At 44.7% G+C, this 25,242-nt stretch overlaps 1 protein-coding gene and 1 long non-coding RNA gene across 4 annotated transcripts; one reads left to right on the top strand and one right to left on the bottom strand.

Annotated features, from left to right (window-relative positions):
• Window positions 1–8,799: 8,799 nt before the first annotated feature.
• Window positions 8,800–16,090, bottom strand: LOC128348798 (uncharacterized). Of its 3 annotated transcripts, none has more exons than XR_008318333.1 (3): window positions 15,879–16,090; window positions 12,987–13,083; window positions 8,800–9,107 (listed from the first exon to the last, which is right to left on the bottom strand). It is a non-coding gene; the product is annotated as an uncharacterized LOC128348798 (long non-coding RNA). The 3 variants fall into 3 exon arrangements; XR_008318334.1 differs by lacking the exon at window positions 15,879–16,090 and adding an exon at window positions 15,188–15,710; XR_008318335.1 differs by lacking the exon at window positions 15,879–16,090 and adding an exon at window positions 15,239–15,710.
• On the top strand, window positions 15,432–22,379 carry FOXI2 (forkhead box I2). Its single transcript, XM_053304468.1, has 2 exons — window positions 15,432–16,239; window positions 19,387–22,379. Exons 1-2 carry the CDS (start codon window positions 15,657–15,659, stop codon window positions 19,941–19,943), a joined length of 1,140 nt encoding a protein of 379 aa, XP_053160443.1. The 5' UTR covers window positions 15,432–15,656; the 3' UTR covers window positions 19,944–22,379.
• The last annotated feature ends 2,863 nt before the right edge of the window (window positions 22,380–25,242 follow it).

Genomic DNA, 25,242 nt, shown 5'->3' with positions numbered 1-25,242 from the left:
CTCCCAACTCCAGGCAGTCTTGGATGAGACTGATTATTTAGACCTGTTTCAGACCAGCTTTCAGGTGGGCTATGGGGTGGAGACTGCCTTGGTCAGCCTGATGGATGATCTCCAACTGGAAATTGACAGAGGAGTGGTGACTCTGTTGGTCCTTTTGGACCTCTCGGAGGCTTTCGATGCTATTGACCATAGTATCCTTCTGGAGTGTCTGAGGGGGTTGGGGGTGGGAGGCACTGCTTTGTGGTGGTTCCACTCTTACCACTCGGGCAGATTCCAGATGGTGTCTCTTGGGGACTGTTGTTCTTCAAAAACTGAACTTCGGTATGGTGTCCCTCAGGGCTCCATATTGTCTCCGATGTTGTTTAACATCTACACGAAACCACTGGGAGAGATCATCAGGAGATTTGGTGCAGGGTGTTATCAGTATGCTGATGACACACAAATCTAGTTCTCCATGTCAACGTCATCAGGAGAAGGCATAACCTCCCTAAATGCCTGCCTGGAGGCAGTGATGGGCTGGATGAGAGGTAACAAGCTGAGACGGAATCTAGATAAGACGGAGGTACTTATTGTGCGGGGTCAGAACTCAGGAGATGATATTGATCTGCCTGTTCTGGATGGGATCACATTTCCCCAGAAGGAATAGATATGCAGTCTGGGGGTGCTTCTGGACACAAAACTCTCCCTGGTGTCCCAGGTTGAGGCAGTGGCCAGAGGTGCTTTTTATCAGCTTCAGCTGATACACCAGCTGCATCCATTTCTTGAGATAAATGACCTCAGAACAATAGTACATCTGCTGTTCATCTCCAGACTTGACTACTGCAATGCGCTCTATGTGGGGCTGCCTTTGTACGTAGTCTGGAAACTGCAGTTAATGTAGAATGCGGTGGCCAGATTGGTCTCTGGGTTATCTCGGAGAGACCATATCACTCCTATCTTAAAACATCTACACTGGCTGCCGGTATGTTTCCGGGCAGAGTACAAGGTTTTCGTTATAACCTATAAAGTCCTAAACAGCTTGGGCCCTGGGTATTTAAGAGAACGTCTTCTTTGCTATGAACTGCACTGCCCATTGAGATCATCTGGAGAGGTCCATCTGCAGTTGCTACTGGCTCATCTGGTGGCTACTCAGGGACGGGCCTTCTTCATTGCTGCCCCGAGGCTTTGGAACACACTTCCTGCTTAATTAAGAGCCTCCCCATCTCTTACAACTTTTTAAAGGGCAGTCAAGACAATTTGTTCACCCAGGCTTTTAATTAGATAATGTTTTAATTGTGTTTTAATAGTTTTAACTTTTAATTATAATTTTTGAAATGTTTTAATCTTTTATTGGCTGTTTTTATTGTTCTGTAAACCGCCCAGAGAACTTGCATTTTGGGAGGGATAGAAATGTATGTATGTATGTATGTATGTATTTAATTTCCTCATTTTAATGACATTCTCTTTTTAGGGACTGGAGAGTAATAGCCAATGCAAAAGACTAAAATAATGTTAAACCTTCTTCCAGCACTTTAGCTTAAACCTTAGATGAACTACAGGTATCCTTTCTCTCTTCTGGGCTAGCTGCAATGTAACAACATGATTACAAGTCATGTTATATATCTTTTTGCCAGCAGATGGCATTGCAGTGATATCTGTATTATACAGATGCTGATTCTCATTTTAAACAGATTCATACTAAACTCTAGTCCTGTTCAGAAATTATATTGTATGTGCGTACTTGCAATTCATTAGGGGTGTGCAGAACCGATTTGGTTTGAAGGCTACTCTGGGAAGAGCAGAAGCAGTTTCAGAAGGTGAGCAAGCTTTTCTAAACAGAACAGCATCTAGCCTTTTCCCCTTTCAAACTAAACTAACAAGAGGAGGGGAGATTTTGAGGGGCTGGTTTCTCTTTAAGGGATAAGTCCTAGTCTCTCTGTGTGTGTGATTTGCCAGGACTAGCAAACTCCGGTGTTTTTATTTGTCCCTGACTGGAGGAGCTGGAGTCAACTAGGGCTGTGGAAGGCCCCACATTTCTTTGGAACACATCTTGTGTCTCACTTTGAAGCCTACTCTCTACATAAGAGGTGGAGGCCTGAGAGCATAGCGAACAGAGCATAGCCAACATGGATAGCAAACAGGATGTTGGCATTTTGCGGGAGTTTAGCGGGAAGTGTGGGGGGGAGCCTGGAACAAGCCACTGTTATCACATGAAGCCCAGTGGAGGAGGGGGTAAGTACAAATCCCTTCTTCATATAATTACTGATCTCTCCTCAATTATTAAGAAAGGCTGTTTGGACAGTGAAGTAGCTGACCATTACGGCTGAGACCTTTCCTTCTAATAAACTATCTCTAAATACTGTAAAAAGCCAAAAAAAAAACAAAACCCAGTATAAAGATAAAAAGTCAGCAAGGGAGGTGGCACTTCCCAGTGTATTGCACAGAGTGCCACATGACTATTTGCTCCATGGGCAGAAGTCATGGATGTGTGCTTGGTGCAAGGAGCTCCTGGCTCTCAGGGAACAAGTTTCTTTCCTCGAGACCAAGGTGGTGGATCTGGAGAAGCTCAGAGGGATAGAGAGGCAGGTGGACGAGACCTTCAGGGATGTGGTAGAGGCATCCCACTCCAGGGCTGATAGCTCCTCTGCTGTCAGGGAGAATGAAGGTCTCAGGTAAGGAGGACATCGGTCTGAGGAAGAGGGAGATGCTCCTTTAGAAGGGGCCCCTTCTGTGGAAGATGAGCACATATCCTCTCATACAAGGGATACACCTCCAGGGGGTGGGGGACTCCTTGTAGAGGGCGATTCAGTCATTAAAGGTATAGAGAGATGGGTTTGTGACCCATGTGTTGACCACACGGTGAATTGCCTGCCTGGTGCGAAGGTTGTGGACATCACACACTGTCTAAAAGGCTGTTAGGCAGGAGACAGCTGTTGCGGTCCACGTTGGTACCAATGATGTGGGGAAATGTAGTCACGTGCAGGAAAAGTGAGACAGGCAGAGCTGAGGGGTTTCAATGCGTGGATGAGATGTTGGCACCGGGAGGAGTGGTTTAGATTTGTTAGGCACTAGGATACATTTTTGGGCAAGCAAGGCCTGTACAAAAGGGACGGGCTGCACTTGAACCAAGATGGAACCAGACTGCTGGCACTTAAAATCAAAAAGGTTGCAAAGCAGCTTTTAAAATGACGCCTGAAGAATAGCCGACAGGAGCTGGACAGTATCCGGTTCGGTAAATGCCATCCTTTAAAGTATTAGGGTGCAAAAGATTCAGATAACAGAAGGAGACAGAGCAGAACCACATAAAGAGCAGCCAGAAGGCTGTGCCAGCTGGTCAAAGAGTCAAAAGAAAGATAGAATACACCAGGGAAGAGATTCAGCATATAGGTGCTTATATGCCAGTGCCAGAAGCCTCTGAACCAAGATGGATGAGCTAGAGTGCTTGGTTGCTAACGCAGAAATAGATATAGTGGGCATAACAGAAACATGGTGGAACAGTGAGAACCAGTGGGACAATGTGCTACTGGACATGCTATCACCCTCCGGATCAAAATGCTGACAGTGACTGGGAGATGTAGGAAGAAATCAGGGAGGTGTCAAAGAGAGGCAGGGCAGTAATAATGGGTGACTTCAATTACCCACACATAGACTGGGTAAATTCACAGTCAGGTAATGACAAAGAGGTCAGATTTCTAGTTACACTGAATGACTGTGCCCTAGAACAGTTGGTCTTGGAACCAACCAGAGAGGAGGCGACCTTGGACTTAATCCTGAGTGGCACCCAGGACCTGGTGCGTGATGTCAGTGTTATCAACCCATTAGGGAACAGTGACCATAGTCTGGTCAAATCAGCATACATGTTGGGAGAGAATCACCAAGGAAGTCTAACACAGACATTTTGAATTTCAGAAGAGGAAACATCTTCAAAATGAGGAGTATGGTGAAAAGAAAGCTGAAAGGGAAAATCAGGAGTCACTTTGCTCCAGAATGCATGGAGTTACTAAAAACCACAATACTCAAAGCCCCGTTAGATTGTATACCCAAAAGGAGGAAAGGTACCACTAAGTCCAGGAGGATGCCAGCATGGCTAACAGGTACCGTCAAGGAAGCCATAAAAGGGAAGATGACTTCCTTCCAAAATTGGAAGCCTGTCCAAATGAAGAGAACAGAAAGGAACACAAACTCTGGCAAAAGAAATGCAAGGTGACTATAAGGGAGGCGAAAAGAAACTCTGAGGAACATTTAGCTAAAAGAATCAAAAAGAATAACAAAAACTTATTTAAATACATCAGAAACAGGAAACCTGCCAAGGAGGCAGTTGAACCATTAGACAATGAGGACGTGAAAGGGATTATTAAGGAGGATATGGAGGTTGCAGAGAAGCTAAATGAGTTCTTTGCGTCCATCTTCACAGCATAGGATACTGAGCATATACCTGTTCCTGAACCAGGCTTTTCGAGGATGGAGGCTAGAGAGCTGAGTCAGATAGAAGTGACAAGAGATGATGTTCTAAACTGTCTGGAAAAACTGAAAACTAGTAAAGCGCTAGGGCAGGAAGGCATCCATCCAAGAGTCCTCAAAGAACTCAAATGTGAAATTGCTGACCGCCTTGCTAAAATTATCCCTGCAATCAGTCTCTGTACCAGAGGACTGAAAAGTAGCAAATGTAACAATGATTTTCAGAAAGGGATGCAGGGGCGATCCGGGAACTCATAGGCCGGTTAGCTTAACGTCCATTCCAGGCAAATTGATGGAAAACATCCTCAAGAATAAAATTGTAACGCACATTGAACAATAGGCCCTGCTGGGAGAGAACCAGCATGGCTTCAGCAAAGGTAAATCTTGCCTCACAAAACTTTTTGAGTTCTTTGAGAGTGTCAACAAGTGTGTGGATCAAGGTGATCCAGTTGACATAGTATACCTGGACTTCCAAAAAGCTTTTGACAAAGTTCCTCATCAAAGACTCCTGAGAAAACTTAGCAATCATGGGATAAGGGGACAAGTACATGTGTGGGTAAGGGGACAAGTACATGCTAACTGGTTGGAGGACAGGAAACAGAGGGCAGGTATAAATGGAGAGTTTTCACAATGGAGGGAAGTAAGAAGAGGACCCCAGGGATCTGTGCTGGAACCAGTGCATATTAATTTATTCATAAATGATCTAGAAGTAGGGGTAAACAGCGAGGTGGCCAAATTTGCAGATGATACCAAACTCTTCCGGGTAGTGAAATCGAAAACGGATTGTGAGGAGCTCCAAAAGGATCTCTCCAAACTGGGGGAGTGGGTGACAAAATGACAAATGCAGTTCAATGTTGGCAGTGTAAAGTGATGCACATTGGGACAAAAAAACCCAACTTCAAGTATACGCTGATGGGATCTGAGCTGTCGGTGACTGACCAGGAGAGGGATCTTGGGGTTGTGGTGGACAGCTCATTGAAAGTATCGACTCAATGTGCAGCGGCTGTTAAAAAGGTCATTTCCATGCTAGGGATCATTAGGAAGGGGATTGAAAATAAAACTGCTAATATTAGAATGCCCTTATACAAAATGATGGTATGGCCACACCTGGAGTACTGTGTACAATTCTGGTCACCACATCTAAAAAAGGCCATTGTAGAACTGGGAAAGGTGCAGAAGAGGGCAACCAAGATGATCAGAGGCCTAGAGCACCTTTCTTATGAGGCAAGGCTACAACATCTGGGGCTATTTAGTTTAGAAAAAAGACGACTGCGGGGAGACATGATAGAGATCTAAAAAATCATGCATGGTGTGGAGAAGGTGGATAGAGACACATTCTTTGCCCTCTCACATAACACTAGAACCAGGGGTCATCCCATGAAATTGACTGCCGGGAAATTTAGGACCAACAAAGGGAAGTACTTTTTCACACAATGCATAATCAACTTGTGGAATTCTCTGCCACAAGATGTGGTGACAGTCAACAACCTGGCTGGCTGTAAGAGAGGTTTGGATCACTTCATGGAGGAGAGGTCTATCAACGGCTCCTAGTCGGAGGGCTATAGGCCACTTTCAGCCTCAAAGGCAGGATGCCTCTGAGTACCAGTTGCAGGGGAGTAATGGCAGGAGAGAGGGCACGCCCTCAACTCCTGCCTGTGGCTTCCAGCAGCATCTGGTACGCCACTGTGCGAAACAGGATGCTGGACTAAATGAGCCTTGGGCCTGATCCAGCAGGGCTGTTCTTATGTTCTTATGTAATTCCCAACACTCCTGACTATTGGCCAAAAGGAATGATGGGAGTTGTAGTTTGTCAACAGCTGGAGGGCCCAGTTGTGCAGTCCTGCTGTGAGTGAATACACTGGTTTCCCTGGGCCTTTCCCAGATCCCAGGCTTAATTGTGGGATTACGTGACTAATAATTAGTTGCATAGAAGCCAAAAAGAAGCTGCAGCCTGAAGCCGAAATAATTCTGGGGGCTTTTCCATTGGGGTGTTTTGATGTGGTGTCCCCTCCATTCCTTCCGAATTTTCATCCCACTTTGACCAATTCGAGTGCCTTGCTTGTAAAGGGAATCCAGTAAGGATTCCCCTTTACAAGCAAAGAGGGATTACCTAAAATGCTGTTTGAGGGATGACCGCAGGGGGGGAGGGGGCAGGTGAGAGGGCACCTTACTAGCTGTGGCAGTGACGGTGGCAGCAGCTCCCCAGCGGCAGTTCCATTGCGGTAGCGGCCCATCTCAGCCCTGCCTGGCTCCACTCTCACTGTGGACCAAGAGAATGAGCCGCCACCAGTGCCAGGGAGGTGCTGCCACAGCCAGTAAGGTGTCTTCTCACCCCCTTCCAACCCCCCCCCCCACTTGCCACCCATTCCACAAACACCGTTTTAGGTAGGGAATCCCCCTTAGCTTGTAAAGAGAATCCTTATCAGATTCTGCTTTACAAGCAAGAGACTAGCATTGGTTGAACCAGGATAAATTTGTTTGATCTTAACCAGGCCTGGTTGGGTTCAAAATCGGACTGGACCCACTTTGGGGGTGGGGGGTGGGTCTGGTTTGAGCTCGAACCGGTCTGGTTCATAAGAACAGCTCTGCTGGATCAGGATCAAGGCCCATCTAGTCCAGCATCTTGTTTCTCACGGTGGACCACCAGATGCTGCTGGAAGCCTACAGGCAGGAGCTATGGGCATACCCTCTCTCTTGCTGTTACTCCCCTGCAACGGGTACTCAGAGGCATCCTGCCTCTGAGGCTGGAGGTGGCCTATAGCCCTCCGACTAGGAGCCGTTGATAGACCTCTCCTCCATGAAGTGATCCAAACCCCTCTTATAGCCAGCCAGGTTGTTGACTGTCACCACATCTTGTGGCAGAGAATTCCACAAGTTGATTATGCATTGTGTGAAAAAGTACTTCCCTTTGTTGGTCCTAAATTTCCCGGCAGTCAATTTCATGGGATGACCCCTGGTTCTAGTGTTAGTGAATCCCTGGGGGACCCCACTTCTTACTTCCCTCCATTGTGAAAACTCTCCCTTTATACCTACGCTCTGTTTCCTGTCTTTCAACCAGTTAGCAATCCACACATGTACTTGTCCCCTTATCCCATGACTGATACGTTTAATTGTAGTACAGCAACAGTTATGCAGCCCTGGCTCACAGTATTAGTGTTAGTTACAGCATGGTCTTGCAAATCCACATTCCAATTAAGCATTATTTAACCATTTGGGTTTTGTTTTTCTTCTCTTTTTCTCCTAAGTGCTACATCCCATTTTCCCAGTCAGATGCTGCAGCTGGTTATAGCATTAGGTGTGAAGATGAACCAAATCAAGAGATTGTAGTAAATGGGAATTTACAAGTTTAATGAAAAAAAAGTTCCTTGAAAATCCAAAATCCATATACAGTAATTCCTCGCCAACCGCAGGTTTCCCAATTGCAGTTTTAAGTATCCATGACTGGGAAATTGTTGCAGGTCTTGCCAACTGCAACCCAAGTATCCATAGTTTGGCAAGATTTTTTGGTAATTTGGGGGGGGGGTGATTTCTGGGGGTCAGGGGGTGATTTGGGGGGGATCAGGGGTGATTTTTTCTATTTTTAATTGTATTTTGCTGTATTTTCATGACTGCAATTCCCCCAACCACGTTTCCCATTGGTTTTAATACCTCGCCAACTGCAAATTTGCCAACTGCGACATTTTCCGGGAAGAGAAGCCTTGCGGTTGGCAAGGGATGACTATATCTATGAACAGGTTTTCATCCATTGGCTTGTTAAACTTTTCTCAGCTGCAGAAGTGTAGTGGCTATAACACTGAACATTGTTACTTTCTCAGCATTAAACGTGGACTTAATTAGTGCTGTTGCTTTTCTACTGTAAACTTGTCTCTCAAACAGGTTCCTCAAGAAATAGCTTACTTTGTGCAGAACCTTACTCTGCAACCTTGTGGAACTTTGTGTAATCCCCTGCAGTTTAAGAAGCTGGTGGGTTCAGTCTTGCTCAGGCACGGAGGGAGGCTGGTGGCGGCCCGTGTTCAGCTGCCAGCGTGGGCACCTGGCCCCGCCCCCTGCATCTTACATCAGGTGCGTGGGTGTGGTCTCCCTCCCAAATGGGGTCACATGGCCCTGTTTGGAAGGAAGATTGGCCCAGGCTGTGTTGGGAAACTCAGGCTAGAGCGACTCTCCATGCCAATGCACGGCCCCATTTGGGAGCGAAATAACACCCCGCCCGCATCTGACGTCAGATGTGGGGGGCATGTCTGAGGTCGACGGCCCGGTTTCTTTGAACCCATTTGCCCAATGGTGGCTCTGCCTGTGGTCTTACTAGACAGTGGAACTCCCACCCTTGGCTGCACAATTCCCTCAACCAACTTCTGCAATGAATACAGTAACAAATACAATACGATTTATTTTCTTAAATCAGAACACAACTTTAAACCAGATTAAAGTTACAACATAATCTTGCTGCCATTATAACATAGCCCTCAATTATACAAAAGTCTAGTATGGATTAATAAGAAAATACTCAGTTCTCTTCAGCACCCCTGAGGATGCATATATAGCAATGTCCATACCACACATATATGTAATCTTGGAGGTAGAGAGGAAAAAACAAAGAAAGGATTCTCCTGCACTTGGTGAGTGTAACTTGCTTGAAGAAGGGTAGTGAAGATACCCCTTGATTACAGACCCTGCAACAAATAGAGACAGGCCCATTCAATGAAATATTTACAGGCCTCCGTCTGCAACTAATCTGGTGTAGCGCCCTTCTTTGCTTGTTTTTGTAACAAACTTCCAGAAGCTTCTGAAGACCTTACAGAACATGCTCCACTTGTTAGTTAAGGAAAGGGGGAGGGGAACTCATTGCACCTTTTATGTACCAGATTAAGGATGGGTTTACTGTCCTTATTCTCTACCATAGTTGTTAATAAGGCTGGTAGTTTCAGCCTGGGTTACACTTGCATCAGTCTCAGGCCCTCTGAGAGAACTGTGATTCCAAGAAGGATCCCCAAGACTTTCTCCTTTGTTTCCTTCCCACTTTCACCTGACATCTGTTTTCTCTTTCTTTTCATCTGCCTAGCCCTGGGGTCAGCAATTTAGGGCACATGTGCCAAAAGTGGCATGCACAATTATTTTGAGCACTCAAACTGCCAGTCAAATAATGGCACTCAGCAGTGGGGCTGGTTTAGAGCAGCTGCATGTTGGAAATCAGGGGCAAAGGGAAGAAGGGGAACCCTCCACAGGGGACCCTGTAGGTTTCCCATGAGTGGTTACCCCACACCCCCTGCCCAATCCAGCATTTTGCAGCCCCTCCAAACTTATTGTATATTGAATAAACCTTGTACATCGTATCTATTTTATTGTTGTGAGCCGCCCCAAGCAGTAGTGTACTGGAGGGGAGGAGTATAAATATTTTAAATAAAAATAAATACACAACAAACCAGCCCCTCTGCTGAGTCAGAGAGAATTTATTTCCACCCTGGCTCCAGAGGCAATTTTCAGAGGCTGCATGTAGGAAATCAGGGGATGGGGTTAGATTAAAAACATTGGCCGCATTTGCACGTAATGTGGAACCACAATTGTATAGGCCTGCAGTTCCACAGATGTTACATCCAAATGCATGAACCCGGAGTCTGGTGCAGCGACAAAACTGAGGGTTCAGAATTGGAACTCCAATCTGAACCATCAGGTTGTAGTGAGTTTTGTCACTGCAACCCAAGATTCCAGGCAGCCTATGGTACGTCCACAGGCTGCCTGGAACCACAGGCTGCTGGCCCTGGAACTGGAGCTGAGAAAGGAAGCTTGACTGGCTGTGCAGGCTGTCCTTCAGTAAAGAAGGAAGACCACACAACCAGCTCCCCTACCTCTCTGCAGTCTCACTGACTGAAGAGAGACTGCTCTCCTGAACATTCAAATTCGGGTGGGGCGTGTGTGTGTGGAAAAACAGGTCCATTGGACCTGCGGTTCTGCATTACATGTGAATGCAGCCATTAAGTATTACTGCCATGCAAAACCTTAAATTAGACTGTATAAATGATGACTGGGTATACTATTCCCCCGGCCTAGCCTGCCAACTTCCATTTCTTTTTCTTTTTCTAGACTTTCCTCCTAGCAAGCCCTTTCCCCCTGTCCTCCTCAACTGTCCTCCTCAACTCCCCAACTGTGAGAATTGGTTTAGAAACAGGATATTCATGTACCCTATCCTTTTGGTCCATTCACACAAGAGTTGCCAACTGACTAGAAAAAATGCCTGGTCTTTTCTTGTACCATTTAGCATCTGAATCTTCAGTGCTGCCGAAGCTTTTTAACAGCACAGAGATTAGTGCTATCACCTGCTAGATCAAGCTGCTATTACAGGCACAGTTATAGATGTCAAATGAGAAGCTGGCAACCCTGACTCACCTGTTGTATTTTCTTTCTCCCTCCCCCCACCCACTTGAGAGTTCTCCCATACTCTTCCACACAGCTTCAGTCTTTCTATACCTCAAACCATCTCTTCTCACTTCCTTTAAATCCTCTTTCAACAGCCACATTGCTCTGCAATGTCATTCCTAGACCATCTCAGCCTCATTCTTTCTGCTATGCCTGCTACCAGATAAAACCAGCCCAGTCCTATCCTCATTGTTCTCTCCTCTCTTGTCTTATGACCTCTCTGAGGTATCTTTGTATAGCAATAAACACAAAGCCAGTGTGTTATGCAGGCCTGCTACATGTCTGTACAGTTCTCACAAAGAGAAGACTTGAAGATAAACCGGAGCACCTGGGTTGCTCCAATTCAGACTGCAGGAGGGGGCTTATTTGGCTGCATGTTCCTCCATAACAAAAACAGCAACAATCCTTGCAAACAGAAAACTAATATATCAGAGGAAGACTAGGCTAGATCTCATCTCCTTGACATGCTAGCTTTCTGCTTGCATGGATTTTGTCTATGGAAGAAAGTCCAGTCAGCACCTGCACCTGCAATTGCCCTCAACTCTGCTTTCCACCAGCAGAACATTCCCACAATAGTTATCTGATGCCATTGCATGTCAGCTGCCAAATACTGTCAAGTATCGAGCAGTGTTCCCTCTAACAAGGATTCCCAGATGTTGTTGACTACAACTTCAAGAAACCCCAAGCAAAAGCCATTGCAGCTGGGGATTCTGGGAGTTGCAGTCAAGAACATCTGGGAATTCCTGTTAGAGGGAACATTGGTACCAGGGGCATATCTAGGGTGGGTCAGGCAGGGCACGTGCCCCGGGCACCACTTGAAGGGGGGTGCCATTTTCTAAAATTAATTTTTTGTTTAAAGGCTGCTGAAAACAAAGTGGCCACCACACATGCTTAAATGGCATCTGTGAGGCCCTAGGCCATGCCAGGATTCACAAAGGCCATCTGAGCATGCACGGTGGTCATTTTGTTTTCAGGGGCCATTAAAAAAAATAAAAATAAAAATGGCCACCGCACATGCTCAAATGGTCCCTGTGAGGCCCTAGAGGCCAGCAGGGGGAGGGGGGACCTTTGCAGACCCCCCCCCCACGGCCTTTAGGAAGCCCCCCCAAGGGGCTACAGGTTACAAAAATTTGGTTTGATATAATATATGTCATTGTACACATATTTAGTTTGGCACTATGTACAGAGAATCAGGGCTTGTGAATACTGAGCTGAAGCTTATGAGCTAGGATTGTATTCATTTCCTCTTACTTTGCTTCTTGTGATAAGTGAGTTAAATGTGATGTCTTAATAATATGACTATTAATGGTGAGTTTGTCTTTGAATCAGTGTGGAATCCTTAGTATTAAGGCCCACTGGGAGTTTCTTGCTCTCTTTCTCTCATTTTAACTGTCTTTCTGAAAGACTAGAATATATTCCAAGCAGTGACACAGTTTACTCTGCATATATTTTAATTATTTTCAGAGTATCTGGGAAAAGTCAAATTCTCCATTTATTTTTACAACTTATGTAATAGTGATGCTACAATGCATAGTAGAGAATTAGACAGGCACTTCTGTTTAGTTTTCCAAGTACACCTCCACATAGTATTTGGGTATTTCATGAGCCCCAACATACTGAAATTTGTAGTTTTCCAGCATTTTTTTGGTCTGGCTACATCCACTGCTAAATATTTTTTGAAATATTAAAAGATTAACAAGCTTGACTTGTATTTTTGAGCTATTATTATGGTAAAGTTATCTCAAAGATGGGTGTCAGATGTTTGGACAGGGGGCGCAATTTCAGTGCTTGCCCTAGGCGCTATTTTCCCTAGATACACCTCTGATTGGTACAAATCACTGCATTTCAGCTACCATATATTGTCAAATACCAAATGCTGTGGTATGGAAGCTACCCATGATTGTTAAGTACTGCTAATGTCTGCAGATCAAGCTGCTGTTAAAGGCACAGCTACAGAACTGGCTGAAAAGTTGGCATTCCTAATTCTTTTCACCTCTAGCACTAAGGATCTTAGTAACAATAAACAGGTTAAAATGGTCTGTTCATAGAGTGCCCAATGTCCTAGCAAGTTATTTTGGCTGTGCCTTTAACAATTAATGACGTAAGAACAGATTTGTCTGGCCCTTTGACATTCTGACCTGCAGATTGCATCAGGATTGGCTTCCAATGTGTTTTGTGTTTTCACTGTAGCTTGACTTCTGTTTTTCAATAGCCTTGAGAGTGTCAGCATCATCCCTATAGCAAAAGGAAGATATGAAAATTAAAACATCTGTTCTTAAAAATCCATGTGATGTTTATTCTCAGGGCAAAGTTGGGCCATTTCATACATTACATTTTGTACACCTGAAATGCAAAGCATTTGCAAACACATATCTTACCCGGGCTTTAATCAAGGTCCAGAATTGACCATGTGTCCTTGACAAGTGTACACTCAGTGACAAACCATGTACATCAATGTGTGAAAAGGCCACACAGACCCACACAAATAGGAGCACACAAATGGTGTTCTGCTGTGATAGCAATGGAGGAACCCTGGCTTCCTTCCTTATTTATTTTAAGTCTGGAAGAGACTTTCTCTATTTTGACTTTGCTTGGAAGAAGGAAATAGCAATGTACCATTTGTTTGCAGAAGAAACCTCCGTCCAGTAGAGAGGGAGAGCCTGAATTGACCACAAGCATTAGTAGTTGGAATATATTTCTTTTGCTCAGGAACGGAGCAAATATTTCTGAAATGCAGCAAAGTTTTTTCAGTATAGTAAGCAACTACATTAGGAAAGCCTCTTTCATTTTTGTTCTAGCTTTGTCAACTCGCAATTCTCCTAACATGTTAGAAGCCTCTCTTTTTGGGATGCAGCCATTTAGGATTGAAATATATGCATTGCTATCTATTTTCAAAGGTGACTGTAGAGGGAAGTGTAGCTCAGCAAAAGGACTGACTGGAGCGCACTTTAGTCAAAGTCTCCCATTGATGGAGAAAGAACTAGTAGGGAAGTGAATGGGTGTTTGTTTTTTTCCCCTTTTCCTAGACCAAGATGGCAGTTCTGGGGGTGGTGGGTTTAACCTCTTGCTCCTGCATCATTTTCCTGATTAAAATTGCTCCCTTTACACTACTATTTGCCCTCTGGGATAGAAATATAGGTGTGCCCATCTGATTCCTATTTTGTCCCACAGGGCATATATTGCTACAGAGAAGGGGCATTTCAATCAGGAAAATGGCCTTGAGGAAGGTTAACTTTCTCACCCAGCCTATGATTCCAAGCTCAGACCTTTCCATGCAGCTGTTAATAATTTCACGGGTGGAGGGGGCATAACAGGTTCATACATTAACTATTTAGTGGTTTTTAGCTATTTTATTTTGAACATTTATATGTTTTAATTTTTTTAATGTTGTAAACCACCTAGATATTTTGGTAGTGGGCCATATACAGATATGCTAAATAAATAAAATGATATAAAAATAAATAAAAATAACACAGTGCCTCAGTCTATCAATGACTATTAAGCTGGATTGCTGAGTGGAACCTCCATGTATAGTGGCAGTATATCCCTCAATACCAGGTGCTGGGGACCAACAAGAAGGACTTCGTACAATCACCCATGAGTATAAGGTGAGACCAGAGAACCAGGTGGGAAGGGCTGTTCTTGTGGTAGCAAGCATGGCTTGTCCCCATAGCTAAGCAGGGTCTGCCCTAGTTGCATCTGAATGGGAGACTTGAGTGTGAGCACTGCAAGATATTCCCCTCAGGGGATGAAGCTGCTCTGGGAAGAGCAGAAGGTTTCAAGTTCCCTCCCTGGCTTCTCCAAGATAGGACAAGATTTTTTTTTAAAAAAAAATTTTAATAGGACAAGATTTTTTTTATTGAACCAACAAACTTCTCCAAGATAGGACAAGATTTTTTTAAAAAAAAATTTTTTAATAGGACAAGATTTTTTTTATTGAACCAACAAACTACCAAAGCATACAGTACGTTGCCAAAGCACAATTATATACAAAGTGGTTGTTTGTACATGATATATCTACAAAGATTTACACACAAGGATCTGGAAACCCACAAGGTTATGAAGTATATGTAGGTAGTACTGTAACTCGGGGGTGGGGGATTTCAAGGCACATCAGGTAATGGGGGGGGGGGTTACGTCCCCATTTCCACAATTTGTCCCATTGCTGTTTAGAAGAGATACTCTTGTCTTTTTGCATATAACCATACAAACTTTTCCAGAAGAGATTTACTGTCCCATCTGCGTGAACCTGAGAGAGATTCCTGCCTGCAACCTTGGAGAAGCTGCTGCCAGTCTGTGAAGACAATACTAAGCTAGATGGACCTATGGTCTGACTCACTATATGGCAGTTTCCTATGTGTTCCTAGGCTGTCAGCAGAGCCATCCTCACCATCGCTTCTGAAGTGGGGCGCGATCAAGTTGTTCCTTTGATACTTTTTTTGGGGGGGGGGGGGTTGGACGCGAGACGACGCTGCGGCGGGATGGGATTACTGCTGGAGAGGGCAACTCATGCCAAGGCAGGGTTTCGGAGGGGCGCCAAGGCGGGCGTTTGGGGACGGGGGCGGAGAGTGGAGGGTGGCAGGGCTGTGTAGGTGGTGCGGCCGAGAAGGCTGCCTGCCGAGGACGGCCGGTCGGTGGGGGCAAATCTGCGCCTTGGCGGGGGGCGATGTTGTGAGCGGGAGAGTGGGCGGCGCTGCTGCAGCCGCTGCCCCGCTCCCTTCCTGGCCCAGTGGCTCTCGGCGGCCGCTGGCGTGCGCCGGCCGAAGGGCTCAGTGGTGCCTCCGCTTGCGGCGCCGGGGCTGGCGAGGATGAACGCGCTGGCGGGGCAGCAGCCCCCCAACGCGCACGAACTGCTGGATGTGGCGGCCGTGTACTGCGACAACCTGAGCTTCTTCCAGCCCGCTGCCGCCACGCAGAGAACCCCAGCCCACCCCGCCGGCGGGTACGGCTTGGCGGAATCGGGCGGCGGCGGCGGCGGCAGCAGCCCCTACCTGTGGCTGAACGGCTCGGGGGTGGCTTCGAGCCCTTACCTGGCCGGGCCCAACGCCGGGGCTGCCGGCAGCGCCGCCTTTCTGTCCTCGGCCTACGGGGCCGGCGCCCGGCAGCTTCTGGGCGCCCCGTCGGCGGGGCCCGACCTCAGCTGGCTCTCCCTGGCGGGGCAGCAGGACTTCTTCAAGCTAGTGCGGCCGCCCTACTCGTACTCGGCGCTGATCGCCATGGCCATCCAGAGCGCGCCCGACAAGAAGCTCACCTTGAGCCAGATCTACCAGTACGTGGCCGGCAACTTCCCCTTCTACAAGAAGAGCAAAGCCGGCTGGCAGAACTCCATCCGCCACAACCTCTCCCTCAACGACTGCTTCAAGAAGGTACCCAGGAACGAGGACGATCCAGGTGAGGAAGCACCGGGAACGCCACGCCACTTGAACCACTCGCAACCTCTGAAGCGAGGTGAAAAGGGAGCTGGTCTGCCAGGGTTGTGGGGGCATTGCTAAGTAATAACCATACGCTAACATAGGTTCCCATCCTTGGTACCCCAGAGGTTGTTGGACTACAATTCCCATCATCCCCAGCCACAATGGTCAAATGCCATTGTGGCTGAAGATGATGGGAACCCACAATATGGGGAACCGAGGTTAGGAACCCCTGTGCTCTTAACATGCTGTGTAATCATGCTGCCATTCAGAATGGAAAAATATGATTTCCTGCCCTTTTCCAAAGTGATGGCTGTTTTGCCCCGTTATCTATCAGTGTGGATGTGAAGTTGTTTACCTGCTTACAGCCTTTAACCACTTTGCTCTACTGGCAGTGAGTCTAAAGTTTGGTAACACTTAAGTGCATTGCTTTTTACCACCCTCTCAAGCCGTGATCACTTGGGTTAATTTTCACAGGCGGCAATCCTATGCATCCTTATGTGAGAATAAGTGCATTGATTGCAAGGGGGCATACTTTCGGAGAAAACATGCATAGAACAGGGCAGCATATCACTTAATGGACTAGTCGCCCTTTAATGAGCTTTAACCACCCTACCTTACTCCTAGTCAGGATGGCTAAAGTGTAATAAAACTGTGGATTATCCATGTTTTCAGGACAGTTTATGGGGAAAGTGGAGGATTCCACATTTCCCAAAAAGTATAGAAGCAACCGATGGAAGTTATTTCAATTCAAGTAATGTCAAATTAATGGCTGGATTGCATGCATATCCCCTAATGTAGCATTGCATATCCCATAACGTATTCAAATCAGTCTGTGCTACGGTCAGTCAGTTTGGCTAAAGGACAGGTTTCCCCATCTTTTCCTGAGAAGATGCATTCCTATGCTCACTTTAACTAGTGATGCATTACTTGTATTTCTTAACATACTTTACCTACCCTGTCATTGTCACAAATAGGGGAGTGAAAATTAGTTTTCTCCTCACTCTTCCAACATGCAGAAGAGTGGAAATTATAAGCTATGATGATGTTTGAAAGGAGAGAACCAGGGGGTTCCAATACATTCAGAATTAATTAATGTAGTGCACAAAAGTATCTGTGTACTGTACTTCAATCAATCCAGAATAACTACCACCTGCTGGTTCTGTAGTCACAGCCACAAACAAGGATTAAGGTCCAAAATTCAAACTAGCATCATACTTTTGTTAGGACCAACTAAAATATTCCAAAAGAGTGAGCAAGCTTTCAAGTTTTCCAGAACTGATTTTTAGGCTGAATGATAAACAAGGGGTGGGGGGATAGACAAAATAGTAAATGACAGAAAAGCCCCCTCCCCAAAAGTTAGTTTAAAAATCTTCCCCAAAAGGATTACTAAACAATCTGGTTATCCCAACTGATCCTCCTCCTTTTTCTACCCCAATGTGTTTGGTCTTTACCATTAGATTGAAAGCCTGTTACTTTTAACTTCTGTAGCACACCTAGCACTTCTAGGTGCTTTGTAAATGATAACCTCTGCTTTCCCAATAAATATGTATTGAAAGGGTGGAGAAAATGTGTTGCTACCCTTTAAACATCCACCTTTAAACACCCAGAGCCTGTTGCCAGGACGATCTCCTTTAGGAAGTGCATGGAAAAGGCCCAATCAAGAAAGAACACATCTGTGCTCTCTTCTAAACTTTGGTCTAAAACAAGTTATATGGAAGTAATAACTACTGAAATCAGGTAATGTGTTTGGAATTGGGATGTAAGGTTGTGTTATTGACTTGCAGTGCAGGGTGGCTACACACAGCTAAATCCCTCCATGTAGGAATTTACACAAGGTCAGTGTGAACTAGGCTAGAAAAATTTATAGCTCTGATCACTGAGATGGCTGTTGGCTTATGGGATTTTTCTCCGCAGGATGCATACCCATGTATGCTACTGCATTTAACAGCGGGAAGAATCAATAACACTCACTTCTACATTACTAGTTGTCACCACTTCCCATTGAAGTCAGTGGCAAAATTCTCCATAGGCCAATGGCCTGATTCAGTATAAAGAAGCTTCACATATACATATAATAGTCTACCCGTTAAGAATATGATGAATATTTATATACCACTTTTCAACAAAAGTTCCCAAAGTGGTTACATAGACATGAATCAATAAATAAATGTAAATAAATAAATAAAATGGCTCCCTGTCCCCAAAGGGCTCAATCTAAAACAGAAACATAGACACCAGCAACAGCCACTGGAGGGATGCTGTGCTGGGGATGGATAGGGCCAGTTGTTCTCCCCTTGATAAATAAAGAGAATTGCCACTTTGAAAAGTTGCCTCTTTGTTCAGCCGGGGTAAATGCCCACGCATTGCAGGCATTATCCTCTTCTTTGTGAAATCTTAGCAGAGACTTACATTTTTAGACTAAAATACTGATATATAACTGCAAGAATATAACATATATTGTTATATAACATATAACTGCAACCATCTCGTACATATATAAATCCTTTAAGATATAAAGCCTGGTAATTCATTCTGAGCCTGCAGGTCAGGGACAGTTAACCATTCCAGTTAAATGCTAGAATAAGAGATGGATAATTAAATTGTTTAGCAATAGCATCTTTAATTCTTCCAAGGGACAGAGTGATATTTATTTACTAGACACATTAACTTGCAAATAAAGTCCTACTAATTTTAGGATAATTCTCTTCCAAGGAAACATATCAAAGTACAGCGCCAGATTATCGTTTCCAAACCACAAGTTCCATTCCTTGTTTCTGAAGCCTCATTGAACTCTGTGGACCACCATTTACGTTCTTTGGCGTAATCCTGCTGACTTACTGAATTTCTTTTAGAAAGAGCGGGACCCTTGAGAACAGCAGATTTACACTGCTACCTTAAAACACATGACATGGAATTGGTAACATTAGTACCAAATTAGTACCATCAACATTAGTGATGCTAAACTGCTTGAGAACCATGCAGGAAAGTGGATTAACATTCACTTGATTCCTTCTGTGAACTTTATGTCTACTCTTTTGACCCATTCGGCCAGGCTGTCCAGAAATGTCTCACTTTTAGAATTTTCTCGGCCTGCCGCTGCTAAATCCATGCCTTTGATTTACAGGTAAAGGCAATTATTGGACTCTAGACCCAAACTGTGAGAAGATGTTTGACAATGGCAACTTCAGGAGGAAGAGGAAGAGAAGATCTGACCCACCTAATGGTCCCGAAGCCCCTAACAAGGCAGAGGACAAAAGCAGCAGTTGCAGCCAGCAAGCCCCACACCCTGATAATGTGATCTGCTTGAACTCTGCTGAACTGCCATCCTCTACAGGTTCTATGAATGACTGTAAATCCCCCAGCCTGGACTCCAGCCGGTGTTTTTCCACATTTGTTTCCACCATGAATGCCACGGCCCATAGCAGAAGTAGCTTTCCCAGGCAGCTTTCTGCGGGGCTGGGGTCTGAATTTGTGCACAGAAGGCAGAATGGGCCCAGCTTGAGCGCTTGCTCTGCTTCTAACAGCAGCCAAACCTCCGGATATGAACTCGGTTCTCAGTCGCACTCCAGGGTGAATTATTATGGAGGAGCTGGTTACCCGTCGGGTTGGCTCAGCACCCCTGTCCTGAGCACCTTCAGTGTGAACAATCTGATTTATAATAGAGAAGGGACGGAAGTTTAAAGGTGTGACATTCATGGCCTTTGTGTGAAGTTACCCCACAAGCGGCCTTTGTTTGGTGCCTAGACATTTTGCCTTATGCCCATTAGGCCAGTAGTTTTCAGCCTTTTCGGTCTTTAGCTCCATTTTAAAAAAGTTTTTGTATTGTGTCTGTCTCTCCTCTTCTCTCTGTGTGTTTTTCTCCTTCTTCCTCCACTCTTCCCTCCTCTCTCCATACTTTCTGCCTCTATCTTTCCATTTCTGTCCTTCTTCCTCATCTCTCTCCATCTTCCTCTTTAAAAAAAAATCCAAAAGAAACAACAAAAACCCCAGTCAGAGGTGTATCTAGGGAAAATAGTGCCTAGGGCAAGCACTGAAATTGCGCCCCCTGTCCAAACATTTGACACCCATCTTTCAGATAACTTTACCATAATATCAGCTGGAAAATACAAGTCAAGCTTGTTAATCTTTTAATATTTCAAGAACTATTTAGCAGCGGACATAGCCAGACCAAAAAATGCTGGGAAACTACAAATTTCAGTATGCTGGGGCTCATGAAATACCGAAATACTATGTGGAGGTGTACTTGGAAAACTTAACAAAAGTGCCAGTCTAATTCTCTACTATGCATTGTAGCATCACTATGACATAAGTTTTAAAAATAAATGGAGAATTTGGCTTTTCCCAGATAATAAATAATTATCTGAAAACATTTAAAGGATATGCAGAGTAAAATGTGTCACTGCTTGGAATATATTCGAGTCTTTCAGAAAGACAGTTAAAATGAGAGAAAGAGAGCAAGAAACTCCCAGTGGGCCTTAATCCTAAGGATTTCACACTGATTCAAAGACAAACTCACCATTAATAGCCGTATTATTAAGACATCACATTTAACTCACTTATCACAAGAAGCAAAGTAAGAGCAAATGAATACAATCCTAGCTCATAAGCCTCAGCTCAATATTCACAAGCCCTGATTCTCTGTACTTAGTGCTAAACTAAATATGTGTACAGTGACACACACACACACATTTTAAAAAATTACCTGTAGCCCCTACGGGGTGGCTTCCTAAAGGCCATGTGGGGGGGAGTCTGCAAAGGTTACCCCTCCCCCGCTGGCTTCTAGGGCCTCGCAGGGACCATTTGAGCATGTGTGGTGGCTGTTTTTAAAATATATATTTTTTAAAATGGCTGCTGAAAACAAAATGGCCACCATGCATGCTCAAATGGCCTCTGCGAGGCCTGGCGTGGCCTAGGGCCTCACAAAGGCCATTTGAGCATACATGGTGGCCATTTTGTTTTCTGCAGCCATTTTAAAAAAAAATTTAAATGGCGCCCCCCTTCAAGTGACGCCTGGGGCACGTGCCCTGCCTGCTCCACCCTAGATACGCCCCTGATCCCAGCGATGATTGCACACTTGTGACCCACTTCATCCCAGGGCACAACCCAGTTTGGTTCCCAATGAGAGAAGCTGGGAACCACCAACAAGAGTCATTCCTTGGTAGAGGTGGCCTCCTCAAGCAGTTTGGGTATCATTAAGGGTGGCAGTGTGGGCCACAAGCAAACCTGGCCCACAGTCCTGTGAAATGTCTTCCTGAGCATGCTATATTGTGTTTAGCCGAATTTCTTGGTAGAGTGAGTATATCGGTGCATACTTTATCAAGAAGTTCAACTGAACACAATGTGTTTTGTTAGGTAACATGGGAGGCTGTCTAATTCTGAGTCAGACCACTGGTCCATCTGGCACAATATTGTCTACTCTGACAACAGCGGTTTTCCAGGGTTTCAGTTAATTATTATTTTTAATCAGCTCTACCTAGAGATGCCAGGGATCAAACCTGGGACCTTTTCCTTGCCAACACTCTACCTCTGAGCTACAGCCCCATCCCACCCACCCCCATTCTACAATGTGGTACCTTTTGGGTTTTCTGTCTTTGGCACCCAAATGTCTTGGATCTGCCCCGTAGGAGTGAGTGTTTTTGTGCCTTATACAAGACCTTTACTACAAATTAAATTAGTGAAATGTGATTCTAGCCTCCCTGGCATCTTCATCCTTAACATGTTGACTTGAAAGCAAATACCATTGAGCTTAATAGTCTTTACTTTCAAAGAACTGTGCTAAGAGTCATCCTGTTGAATGGGGGAACAGTTCTTGGGGTAGGGGGAATCCGATTGATATCTCTTATGGATCCTGCCCTTGGCTCATTCAGCCAGTTCATTCAGTCATTTCTCTCTTGATCCTATGCATTGTTGCCTTAGGTTCTTGATTTTAACAAATGCACTAATCTACAACATAGGGGTATTTTGGAACATGTATATAAGCTGTATGTGTCCAGTAGAAGGAAATAACTGTGTTTTGGAAAATTCTGCAGATTCCTTTCAAATTTCATGTGCATTGTAGCTATGTTACTGATCTATGCAATCAACTAAATAAAATGCTGTCCCTTAATTTTTTTTGAATTCTAACTTGATATCCAATTCTAGTATTCGTTAAGGTGTGTGTTTAAAATATACTGCCAGGGCTTAAATTGAACGAGTGTTCACCAGGGTTTAGAACCCCAGCAGCTTGCTCTATACCAAGAGTCAGATTTAGAATGAGCAACAAAAAGGAATCCATAAAATATGTGCAGTGGGCTTCATATACCACCGAGTAACCACAGCCAAGAAGCCACCTAATGGTGCAGCAGGGAAATGACTTGACTAGCAAGCCAGAGGTTGCCATTTCAAATCCCCACTGGTATGTTTCTTGGGCAGCAGCGGTATAGGAAGATACTGAAAGGCATCATTTCATACTATGCAGGAGATGGCAATGGTAAACCCCTCCTGTATTCTACCAAAGACAACCACAGGGCTCTGTGGTTGCCAGGAGTTGACACCAACTTGACAGCACACGTAACCACAGCCAGTTCTTGTACATCTGGGATTAGTTAGGTAAAGATACTAGTCACTGGAGGCACAGAGTAGGTGTCTTTATTTCTCAGTGAAGCCTAAGTGAGGGTGGGACAGTGAGCAGAAATTGGTGTGTGTGTGACTTGATTCGTGCTTCATCATTTTTAGCCACTATGCTATACCAGCTGCCTTTCAGACTTCCTGCCATGTTATATTTTTCCTCTAAGTAAACAGTTGAGGGGATTGCCTAGATGTATAAGAGGGTCCTATAAAATTAAGATTATTAACTCAATCCAAAATGTCTTGCAAGTAGATTTTATTGAAATCAAGAAGACGTGTTTGCAAGTAATGTTTTCTGTTATGGGTAATAGATATGAAAATGAATATGAATAAAGAAAACCATTAGAGGCGGGGATATGTGTGTGTGTGTGCGCGCTTGCAGGGGGAAAGGTAAATAAATATATTTTTGATTAGTTTGGAGGCTTTTTGCAAAATCAAATCAAATACTGAAGCCAATGAAAGATAAAGTGGTTTTACAAGGATTTAGTAAAAGCAACGAAACCATACTGTTATCATATAATCCTACTATAAGAAGACTTATCCTTTGTTTAATTTATTGCTAGGCATATAGGTAAAGGTTTAGGAAGCAAACCCAGAAATAATTTAGGGTTATTGTCACCTTGGAATCCAGGTGTACAGATTTCCACTAAGCATTTGATGAGTTTCTCCCCACTCATTTTACTGAACTTCCCCACCAAACCTAATAATCCTTATCAACCCTACACAATGTCTTCCCCCAGCCAAAAAAATAAGAAGAACTTGATTCTCAAGTTTTCTGTCTGTTGCAAGCCTGCAACCCTGTTTGAACCCTAGTCTGTTCAGTAGTAGCATAGCAACCTTTACCCCAGTTCTCTGTTTTCTTCTTTACAGTTTTCTAAATTTACTTGGGAGTACATCCCACTGTCAGGGGGGATCCCTAGAACCACTGATCCCTAGAACTGCATCTTCCTAGTTAATATATAGGCAACTGAAGCCAACAATCCTGCTCCAGAACAAAAACAGCAGCCCTGGAAAGAAAAACATGTGGAAAATGTGGGCCACATACATTTTTACATACAACATACACTGAATGTCGTTGTCAAAAGGGTTTGATTTATTTTAAAAGGCCTACTTGGGCTTTAATAACAGACAGGATGAGTGATACCTAATATATGTGTAGCAATCCCATTGGTTTCTGTGACTCCAAAATACTGTGATCCCATGCGTGGTTTACTCAGAAGCAAATTCCATCAAGGTCAATGGGACTTCCTCCCAAGTAAATGTGTCTAGGTTGCAGCCCTGCTGCTCGTGCCCGACCCCATGCAAGTTGTTTCAGAAGCAAGACTGGCAGTCTTCAAGGCGAATTACTCCTCAGTAATTGTAGATATGATTGCAGCCTTACAGTGTGATCCTGCTTACTCAGAAGTAAGTTACATGCACCCCTCTTCTATGGGACTAACTTCTTAGAAAGCGTACGTACGATCTGTAGCTTTAAAACCACTCCTATGCATGATTCCGTGGAAATAAACCCACTGATTTCAATTGGACTTAATCCGATTGGAAAAGTCTCCGGTAAGGATTTCAGCCTTAGAGCGCAATCCTATATTCAATAGTAAGTCTCACTGTGTTCATTGGAGTTTGCTTCCGCGTAAGTGTGCATAGGATTGCAACCCTCATTTCCTTGAGAGCAATTCCACTGGAAGCGAGAGGAGAAAATGTGTTAAAGATGGGCCTGTAATCCCCACTGATTTCAAAGGAATTTATTCCAAATAGATAAAATTTAAACAAATAAAATAAAATAAAATAATAATAAACACAACTTAATTTGCTAGCCGCCCACATAACAAATTGTTCTCTGGGAGGCTTATAGCACAGTTTTAAAACATTAAAAAGTTTTGCACCCACATTTGAGATTCCGTAATTGGAAGGGGTCTCGCTTCTTTCACCCCGATCTATCTTGAAGTACGTGGGACGAGTTAACCCGAAGTCGTGCGGCTCCTTTAGGGGAGGCAAACCACACTGATCTCACTGGGGTACACGAAGGGGCGCAGCCTTGGATCAGAGAAGCCCTCCCGGCTGGAGCTGCTTTCAAGCGGCTCCCGCTTCTGCTGTGGCCCGGCCTGGCTGCCATCGTCGGGGCAGCTAGGAGGAGGCGAGTCGGCCGGCCGGCGGTCCTTGTGTGGTTGTTTACAGGGCGGAAAATCCTCCGCTCCTGTTTTCACACTATACTACTATGGGCAGGTTCGCGTGTTGAGCACCCAAATCCCTCGTCGCGTTCGGCAAGTTTGTAAATAAAAACTCTTTTCTCTGGGCCGACACAAAAGATCATCTTTGTGTCCGCCCAGGGAGCTGGACAAGCATTTATAAGAAGAATTTGGGATTTAATCGAGCGTCC

This window comes from Hemicordylus capensis, chromosome 3, assembly GCF_027244095.1.
Source record: "Hemicordylus capensis ecotype Gifberg chromosome 3, rHemCap1.1.pri, whole genome shotgun sequence".
Lineage (NCBI taxonomy): Eukaryota > Metazoa > Chordata > Lepidosauria > Squamata > Cordylidae > Hemicordylus > Hemicordylus capensis.
This window is presented reverse-complemented; position numbering and strand designations above follow the sequence as displayed.